This window comes from Callospermophilus lateralis, chromosome 15, assembly GCF_048772815.1.
Source record: "Callospermophilus lateralis isolate mCalLat2 chromosome 15, mCalLat2.hap1, whole genome shotgun sequence".
Taxonomy (NCBI): domain Eukaryota; kingdom Metazoa; phylum Chordata; class Mammalia; order Rodentia; family Sciuridae; genus Callospermophilus; species Callospermophilus lateralis.
The window spans coordinates 67674139-67683971 of record NC_135319.1 but is presented as its reverse complement, the minus strand read 5'-3'; the positions used below and the strand labels follow the sequence as shown (position 1 = coordinate 67683971).

Below are 9833 nucleotides of genomic sequence, written 5' to 3'. Positions count from 1 at the left end.
GTTTGCTATCCTCCCCAAGGTATGCATCCAGCCCTGCTCCCCTCCTCTCAGTAGATAAGACCCTTGTCTCCTGCAATCCCTAGTGGACCCCACGACTTCATGACCCTCATCTTCTTAGCAGGATTCTCTGGTTCCTCCCCACTCCTCAACCTTATGTTTTTACCCTTCTTTCAGGCTTCATTCCACATGTCCCTCACACTCACTCTCAACAGCAACCCTAGTCCTCTCTCCCTCCGCCCCTCTGCCATAGGCTAGCCCACATAGTCCTTAGCCTAAAAGAACTTGCCCTGGAGCTCACCAGCTCACTGACACACTGTCTTCTGTCCTCTCCCTTTCAAAAGAATTGTTTACACTCTCCTTCTATTTCCTCCTGTTTTAGCCTCATGCCCCATCTCCCACCCCATCTCCCACAGCTCTCCCTGCACCTCAGAAAGCACAGTTCTTAGAGGTCATTAGGTGCCTCCTATGCACCACATCCTGTGGCCTTTCCCTCAGTCATAGAACATCATCATCATCATCAACAACAACAACAAAAAGTTCAATTTTGTTTATTCATGAAACAATTATCCTTCTGTGTGTCAAAGGCCTGGTTATCTCTTTACTTTTTTTTTAAACTTAAATGTGGGAAAAAATTTATTACTTTCTCTCTTTCTTATACAATGTGTCCTCTATTCTGCACTTTTTTTTTACTTAAAAATATAATCTTGTAATATTTTCATGTCTGCTTCCTTCCAGAGCTAATTTAATCATTCTTGTAGGTTTCCATCATCTCCTGGTTGTACCACAGAGGTGGTCTCCATGAGCTTCCCTGCGCCCACAGTCTCTCCTTGTATCCCACTTCTCACATTAGGGACAGAACACTCCTCTAAAAATGCAGACTTATTAAACCATTTTATCTTGCTCAAAAAATCTCCATAACTCTCATACCTGTAGGGGGAAGTGTGTGTGTGTGTGTCTCCCCAAAGCCTTTGTTTAACAGGGCATTCATGCTCTCAGAACTCTTCAGGTCAGAACTTTTTTGATTGCAAGTGTCAGATATCCAACACATTTGCTTAAGCCAAAAAAGAGAGGAAATATTGGTTTCTAACCCCAGAAAATTCAAAAGTAGGTCTTGCTTCAGACCTATCTGGCTCCAGAGGCTCTAATGATACCACCAGAGCTCTTTCTCTCCTCTCAGCTCGGCTTGTCTCTGCTTGACTCTGAGTGTGACTCCATGGCTGGCAGGTGCTCTTCACCTAGTGGAGGGGAGCTCTTAGACCATCATTGCAGCTCTCAGACCAAATGAATCTAGTACCCAATAACTACCCTTCTGAGAGAACTCCCGTTGTTTTAAACTTGACGTCTATAGGCTATAGCCAGGGGAATGGGATCCTAGTTAGTCAGATAGGGATCAGGGACCCACAGGTATAGTCAGGAGCTGATGAGGATTGACAATCCCCCAAGAACTATGTAGGATGGTGGAGGGGCACTTTCCCAATGTAAGGAAGGGTGCACCCCTGATGCCCCTCCCATGGGAACTACGACTGCTGCTTTGGGTTATAAGGAATAGAGAGTCATTCAGATAATGATTGGAGTTATTCAAGGAGTTTGATGCTCACAAATCTCAAACTACCCAGCTGCAGGAGGAGCAGGAAGAGCATCTGCCCTCTGAAAGCTCCTTATAGTGACTCAGTTACTCCCTCTGTGGATCACCCTGTCCCAATGATTGAGGGCTCCTGGTTTCTTCTCCCTCACCATCCCATTTGGTTATTTGCCTGTTGTACATCTGCTGAACTGTTAACTGTGTGCCAAGCATGTGACAGGCACTGGAACAAATAGCAGTTACAGAACAAATAAAAATCTCCCCTCATGGAAGTCACACTCTAATGGGAGGGGATGGGAGATAAACAAATGAAACAAGCAATCTGCAAGGTGCTGGCAGACAATATGGAGAAGCAGGGGAAGGCAGTGGAGCATGGTAGGGGATTGTAGTGGTCAGGGAAGCCCTCTCTGATAGGTAATATTAGAATGGAGACCTTAAGGAAGTAAAGGAGCAAGTCATGGTGATGCCCAGTGGAAGAGTTTATTAGGCAAAAAGTCACGTTGAGTGTAAATATTTTCAAAAAGTACAAGCTTGGTGTGACTACAGAATAGCCCAGAGGTCAGAAGGCTCAGAGAGTAGTGTGAGCTGAGAGAGGTAATGAGAAATGGGTGGGAGTGCCACAGGGTAGGAGTATGGGGGAACAGCAGAACATGTAGAACCTGGTAGATCTATCTCAAGATTTGACCTTGAATTTGAAGGAGATGGGAAACCACCTGAGAGTTCTGAGCAGAAGAGGGGCATGATCTGCTGTACTTTTTGGAGGGTCACTCTGGCTGCTGAAAGGAAGAGAAGATTGAGTTAGGATTGAAGCAAGAACAATCAACATTTTTGGGGAGGTGAGGCTTGGACAGGGATAGTACAATTGCAGGGAGTTGGAAGTGGTTCTATTCTGGATCTAGTTTAAAGAACTGTTTGTAGAACTGATGAATCAGAAGTGGCATGCAAAAAACAAGAAGTCTAGGAAAATTTGGGTTTGGGGTTTGAGCATCTGGTAGAATGGAGCTATCCTTTACAGACATGAAGAAAACTAGGAGGCTACCCAGGGCCTCCCTGGGGCTTTGCCTCTCCTGGTGAATGGCCTCACTCTCTCCATACTTCCTAGTTCTGCTTCCTGAGAAAATGGATTGGGTCAGTGTGGATTTGTGCACAAGTCCAATTCTGTACCAGTAACAGAATCACTCATACAAATGTGAGATGACTATGGTAGAGAAGCTTCCTTAAAAGAGCTGGGTGAGTGATAGGTGCCATCCTGACATTCTCACCACAATGTCCTGACTACCAACTACTTTTAACCTTCACCTGTCACTCACCCTCCTCCCATCTTTCCCCAGGCACCTGAGATTCCAGCTACATTTTATCTGGTACATCTCTAGGCCTTCGTGTCTTTGATCCTGCTGTTCCCTCAAGATGGGACACATATTTTCATCTGTCATACTTAGTGTACCTACACCAGGAACTCTGCGGGGGTAAAGTGGGGACAGGGTTAGCAGAATCAAAATGAATTATGGGAAAGGCAATCAAAGTTGGAGAACAGGCCTTGATGGTGTTCAAGATGAATAAAGAGGCTACAGGTAGAATATGCAACTGTCAACGACTCTAGAGTATGTTTTGGGGCCTTAGGACTAATTTCAAGATAAAATCAGCACCGCAGGAGGGACACAGCACAAAGACTTCTATGCAGACCAACTACTGTAAATAATGTGACCCTCACAGTCTATTTTGGTAGGAGGGAGACCAGAAGTGACACAGAAGAAGAGGTTCCCAGGGGACCCACAAAAGTACCTTTGGGTCCCAGTTTGCTGGATTGGGCAGGGCAGAGCTACCTGTCTGGGGAGACCTGGAGGCAAAGTCAGGTGCTGGAGACCAGATGCCTGCTACATATCATGAAGGTGGTGTTCAATGGGCTACTCTGGCCTAACCCAGTGCCCTGGAACTTCTGGGAATTCTCTTGATGCATACCAAGCAATGGGAGTCATGCTGGGTTTTTGTGAGCTGAGTTCTGAGGAGGTTCTCCAAAGTGGAGTGCATACCTTTCAGGGATGCAAGATAATCCAACTGGGTGTGAGAAAAATATATTAGAACCTCTATTTCTTTTTCAAAAATATTTATTTATGTATCTTTAGTTTTAGGTGGTTACATTAGTTTTATGTGGTGCCAAGGATCGAACCCAGTGCCTCATGCATGCTAGGTGAGCACTCTACTACTGAGCCACCACTCCAGCCCCTAGAACCTCTATTTCTATTTTTATGTTTTACAAAATTCCTAATGTGTTTGTCTAGTACATTTATGGAATGTGTGAATGAGTAAATATATATTGGAACGACATGAACAGAATTCTATTGCAGATATAAGACCCCTCTTTGGTAAAGAGGGTGGAAGGTGGGGCTACCATTTGCTGAGAGGGAGAATAAAGAGGAGTCACAAATGAGGAGGGAGAAGGAAGAGGTTGAGTTTCTGCTGATTTGTTCTGCATATTCCTGAGGTGACATGGGTAAGTTTGGGAAAAACAAGGCTTCTGCATCTTGGTGGGAAGGAGGCATCTGGGAGTCACTGCCCCAGGCAAGAAGGAAGGTCACTCCTGAACCTGTCCAGCAGAGGCCCTGCTTACAGCCCTTTAACCTGGCAGCTCAGAGTTTCAAGAATGTTTCAAGTGGAAGGAGACTGAGAGGGAAACTGCTGGGGAGATTTCTTGGGGTGGAGAAGGACAGTCTCCCAGTGTGGAGAGCAGATGAAAGCTGGGGCCTCTGTGTTGGCAAGAATGGGGTAGGATAGATCTGAGAGGTTGCTGAAGGGCCTCTAAGAAATCTTTGTTGCAACAGGACAATCTTGGACAATCGTGACATCCTTTTCCCAAACAGGAATAGACACAAGGACAGACATACAGATCCTTCACTGTCATCTGGCACAAGAACAAGGTGTCTAAAAAGACAGTCTCCTCCTACCACAACCTCAGATCCACCCCAGGGACTCATAGGTCCACAGGGACAAACAAAAATCTATTCACATGCAGTAAGACATCCACTCATCACCCACCACCACCCTCCTACCCGACACAGGCGTCTGTACACGCTCTCTGGGACACACCCAGACCTCAATACAGGACCACCACTCCCAGAGGTTGCTCGCCAGGGCCTGAGACTCGGCAAGACACTGGGGTCGCGCGAGGTCCGTTAGCAGGCTCCGGGGTTCTCCGCCCGGCTGGCGCTCTCCTGGTGTAGAAGTGAATGCAGAGAGAGGCAGGAGAACCGGGTCTCCGCGGTCTCCACGCAGACTACCGGGATAGAATTGCGGCTGCGCGGCTGCAATTGCGCCGGCTGAGGAGTGGAGGGAGGAGACACACAGCACCCAAGACTACCCCCGCCCACGTTTTGAGGGCCTCAGATGTAGCGTTCGGAGATCCTGCACCCTAGTTCCGGATGCGGGGACAGTGGCAGGAGCACAGAGTTGGCCTGGTACAGATGCACAACTTCCAAGTTATCTCTGAAGTTTCAGAAACACTCCTTGACCTGAGGGCCTGGGTGGGTGGAGGAGTGCAGATGCTGAGGGGCAGGCTTGTCTTGGCCGGCCTGCTCTCAGCTGTCGCCTAGAGGAGCCAATAGTTTGGTAGGAGTCACAGAGAGGAGTTGCGGGGATCATTGAGAGGATTATTGGGGATCAACCTAGGCGAGGGGAGGCTGGTCCCAGAGACAGGGAGAGAGAAACCTGGAGCCATGGGGAATGACATACAAAATTTTATTATTATTATTATTATTATTTATTTCTCATGTGCACAAAAAAAAAAGAGAGAAAAGAAAGAAAGAAAAAGAAAGTAAAGGGAAAAAAAAGAAAAAAATAATCAAAACGAACCGACGCATTGAAAGTGGCCAAGGAGACCAGAACCTTCGGGGGACCTTTCAAAGATTAAGCCTGGTCCTTAGTCCCGGGAGCTTCTGCCCGGCCAGCCTTACAAGGACTGGGATGGGCTGGACCTCGGAGTTGGGACCTGGGCGCCCTCACCGTCCTTCTCGGGCCACAGGAGCCTGGCTGGGCGCCGGCAATTCCCTTAAATTATTTTCTCGCTTTCCCTTTCAAATAGAAAGGCTCGAAGGGGAGAGAGATCTGGGCGAGGACTCCAAGCCTTTTCGGATTTGTTCAAGGATTTTTATTTATTTATTTATTTATTTTCACTTTTATTGACTTTTGTTTCTGTTATTTCGAGTTGTCACGATCCACGGGTGAGGAGACATGCAGGGCGCATCGCCGCTACTGAGAGAGCACTACAGGGCGGGGCGGGGCGGCCCAGTCCGGCCCGGCCCAGCCGCAAGGGGCCAGCGGGGGGACTGAGGCTGCCACCTCTGATCTAGCCTGCGAGGGCAGGACGGCCGGGGCTGGGCTGGGGAGAGAGCCCAGGGAGGGGCAGAGACGGAGACCAGCGAGGCAAGGACAGACAGAGACAGAGACGAGGGGAGAAAAGCAGAAAGAGGAAGGTGGTGAAGAGAGGGGAGAGATGCACTGGGGTTGAAAGCGAAAACACGGAATTACAGAGAAATAGCCAACAAAACAGGCGAGAGGAGTCCACGGGACCATGTTCGTCATTTTGCATAGAGATTTCTTTTCTTTCGTAATTTTTTTTTTTTTTTTGTAACATAAAAATGCCCCCCTTCCCGGACGTGCTGTGCTTTAGTGGGCGTGTAGCTGTGTCCCCCCTCCCCCCAGCGAGCGGCGACTCTCACAGCACAGACAGCGGGGCGTATCTACAGGCAGGGCGGGCGACAGGAACTCTACGGGGCGGGACGGAGGGGGAGGGGTTATATACACCGGGGTTCGCCTTCACGCGACACACACCATCTTTCTACAAAGCAGCAGCCTGTTGGTATTTTTGTTTTGTTCCTTTTTGCAAAGATCATATTAAATAATTGTAGACTTTTGCGGTTCTGTTCAGTTCTTGTGGGAAAGGAGGCTAGGGGCGGGCTGGGGAGTAGGCAGCCCCCACTTCCACTCCGCGGCAGCTCGGACTTCAGCTCAGAACCGGCTCCTGCCGCCGGCAGATTGGGAGTCTGTGTCGGGGTCGGGGGGCACTAAGAGACTGCTCGGGAAGACCAGTGCCCGCTGCCGATGGAAACTGGTCCCGCGGCGGGTCGGGGAGAGCGTCCCAAGGGGCGGCAAGTTGGGGACCAGGGACCTCAGGACGTTGAGGGATGGGCAAAGGAACCTCAGGAGGGAAAATTGGGAGGATGTGAGATGGAAGTGACGCTGAGGTAGGGGCAAGGCGGGGCCGAGTCGAGTCACGTAGCAGGAGATGCCTGGGCCCTGGGGAAGCAGGCAGTCCAGGTAGAGGAAGCGCATCCTAGAGTGGGGCTTGGTTGGCGCAGGCCGCTGGGGCTGCATGCCTTGGATCCCAGTCTTGGAAGACTTGACACCCCCAAGCGCCATTCCTAGAGCCCCCTCACGCCCCCTTTTCCACCTTCTAGGGCTAAGCACACCCAGAAAGCAGGGGGCAGTCCGGCTGGCTCAGGGGGTAAGGAATTTTCTCCCAGGGTTCGGCAGGCGGTTTTCCCTTCTTTTGCAGAAAATCCGTTTTGTTCATTATTTCTTTTGCCCAGCCCCTCCAGCCAAGCCTCCCGGCGACCAAGCGTCTGAGACAGGCTGCTCCGGGGCTGGGCCGCGCTGCAGTCCGCGCTGATTGTGTGTCACAGAAATTTATCCGGCGTGTGCGGCGGCGGGCCGGGCCAGAACCTGCGGGATGGCAGGCCGGCTCTGAGACCGCTGGGCGAAACCCAAGCGAGCTGGGCCCGACCCTCCTCAAGGCGCCGCACAGTCCAGGCAGGCGGGGAGGGGCGGCGGGCGGGGTTGGGGGCGGCGGACCCGGGCCTGAGGGTCCCGCCCGAGGCTCCACTCGTCCTGTCCGGTCTTCGACGGGGTGACGTGAAGGACTGCGGGGATCTTGGGGTGGGGTTGGAATGGTAGCCGAGAGGCATCGCGTCGCGTCGGTCCTCCCTCCCTCCAGGGTGGGTGGTCAGACCGGGACGATGTGGAGGCCGAAGCTGTCGGCCTGAAGCTTGATGTGGTCCCCGCGGTAACTAGTGGCGGTCATAGGCAGCGGCAGCAGCGGCAGGGGCGGAGCCCCGGGGGGCGGCACTATAATAATAAGGGGAACCTGGAAGTTAACACAGGAGAAGAATGGGCTGGGTGAGAGGACAAACAGGAGAACAAAAAAGGAAAGAAAAGCAAAGCAAAGATTTCCCCGAGCTGGGGTCCAGCGGGATCAGGGCTGGGAGACCATGGCTGGGCTGCAAGGCCTTGAGGAAAGCTGCGTTCACCGGTCGGGAGAGGTGACGCCAGGCTGAGGACCCTCCAGGGAGAGTGACGTTGGCGCATAGCCTTCTAGTGACCCGGGAGGGAGGGGGAGGAAGGGAAGATGCAGGAGGCGCTGGCGTCCTTGAGGGATCCCAGGGACTTAGTGTTGCACTAACGAGCCTGTCCCCTTGGCAACCCAGCACCCGGAGGTTGGGTTGCCGGGAGTGGGACCCGAGTCCCGAAGCGGCCCTGCGGAGCTGGCGGGCGGGCAGGCGGACGCTCAGAGCCGCCGGCCAGCCAGGTGACGTACTCACTTAGTAAGGCAGGGTTGCTGAATCTCCAAGCCTCGTTGTAGGCGGTGTATTGGGGGTGGCTGTACGGGTTGCCGGAGAACTCGCTCCCTGCGGGAGGTCGGGGGAGTGGGGGTCAGACTCGAGCACGCCGGGGTGGACCCCCGACGAGCCCTGCAGGTGTTTTTGCCCTTCCCCCCAGTTCTGGGCCGCAGGTGTGGCAGGCAAGGCAATGGCTGGTGCAGGCCGGTCGGAGGCGGGACAATCCACTGGGTCCGCGTGGGGCTAGAGGAGGCGGGAAGTACCCATGCTCTCCAGCCCAGGCGCTTCGGGACATCCAGGAAAGGCTTGTTCTGGCCTCGGGAGAGCTCATGCGACTAACTTGGGGGTCAAGCGCTTTTCAAGTGGACACTCCGGTTCTAGGAGCCATAGTCCCAGAGGTTAGAAGAGTACAGGAGAGTGGTGAAGAAAGGCCACTGGGACATTTTGTCCCAGCAAGTCCTAAGAAAGGCATCTCAGCATGTGCCAGTGCAAGGTGGTGTGTGTGAGTGTGCGTGTGTTCGCGCGTGCGCTTGCTTCCTTTGCCTATAGAGGTTCTATACATGGGCCAAGCGGCAGGGGAAGGACACTGTAGGAGCAGGTGGGCTGCCCACTGGTCCAAGAGCAGTGAGCGTAGGTCCCCGTGGGCTGGGAGCCATCGGAAGCTTCCTCCCTCCCTCTGGGGAAGAAAGGCCAGGCCTCTGGGTTTCCCCCTCGCCCTTTCTCCTGTGTGATGACCCCAGACTGTTTACAGTGATCCCTAACCGCGGGTTAAGTAGAGGAGAAGGGGCCCCTCTCTGAGAGGGAGCTGGGGTGGGGGTGGGGGATGCAGCCACTGGAAAGCCTGTTTATTGACGAGGAGGGAAAGCATGCGTGCAGCAGGATAATGAGCTTCTGAGCTCAACTGTGACCAAGAGGAACTGAGCTATCTCCTTCCCCATCGCTAATGAAACAAGTGTAATTTCCTCATCAGCACTAGATTCTGTTTAACGACTCCCCCCTTGCCACCATGAGCTCTCTGCGGCTCGGCTCCCCTCATCCCCACCTCCCTGCAGACTCCCCACCTCCATCTCCCCACTCTTTCTTCACCCCACCTCTCTAAGACCTCCTCCAGCCTCCACCTGCTCTTTGCTAGCACCTTGCCCCCCCAAATTTTCTTTTCCCCAGCAATACTTCTATTTTCCAAAATCTGGGCAGGAATACCTTCACCCACACTCCTACTCCTGTCTATTCTGTAACACTCTGCAGCAACAATCTCCCTTTGCCTTACCCCCACCCTAAACTCTGCTTACCCAGGGCTACCCCTGAAATGCTGAGGTCAATCACCCTCTTCTATCCTCTCCCTCTCCCCCTACCAGCAAGAGTTGAACTTCAGGGACAGGGCACACAAGAGAGTTGCTAGAGGCAGTGGCTTACAGGCCTGGGTAAGGATTTCTCTCTTTAAGAGTTTTTTTTTTTTTTTGGTGTTTCTGCAGATAGGAACTTCTACTCTCTTTGGCTTCAAGCCCTGCTCCCAATCTGGGGTGAGGGGTCTGAACAGCACGACCTCCAGCTGTAGTCTTAGACCCTAAATACAGCCTTTGCCTCCCTGATCCACAAAGCTGAACCTGATGCCTCTCAGGCAAGGGGTAGATCAGCCCTGGAAC

The 9833-nt window shown here is 52.3% G+C and overlaps 1 protein-coding gene across 10 annotated transcripts in view; it reads right to left on the bottom strand.

Moving 5' to 3' along the window:
• Positions 1 to 7577: 7577 nt before the first annotated feature.
• Positions 7578 to 9833, bottom strand: part of Pax2 (paired box 2) — a 78088-nt gene continuing 75832 nt past the window's right edge. For 4 of the 10 annotated variants that reach the window (XM_076834386.1, XM_076834387.1, XM_076834378.1 and 1 more), the window contains 2 exons: positions 8173 to 8259; positions 7642 to 7718 (listed from right to left, as the gene is read on the bottom strand). In XM_076834386.1, coding sequence (XP_076690501.1) covers positions 7642 to 7718; positions 8173 to 8259 — 164 coding nt within the window. Of the gene's footprint in view, positions 7719 to 8172; positions 8260 to 9833 lie in introns of those variants that run through there. The other 6 variants (XM_076834377.1, XM_076834380.1, XM_076834381.1 and 3 more) reach the window with 4 other exon arrangements.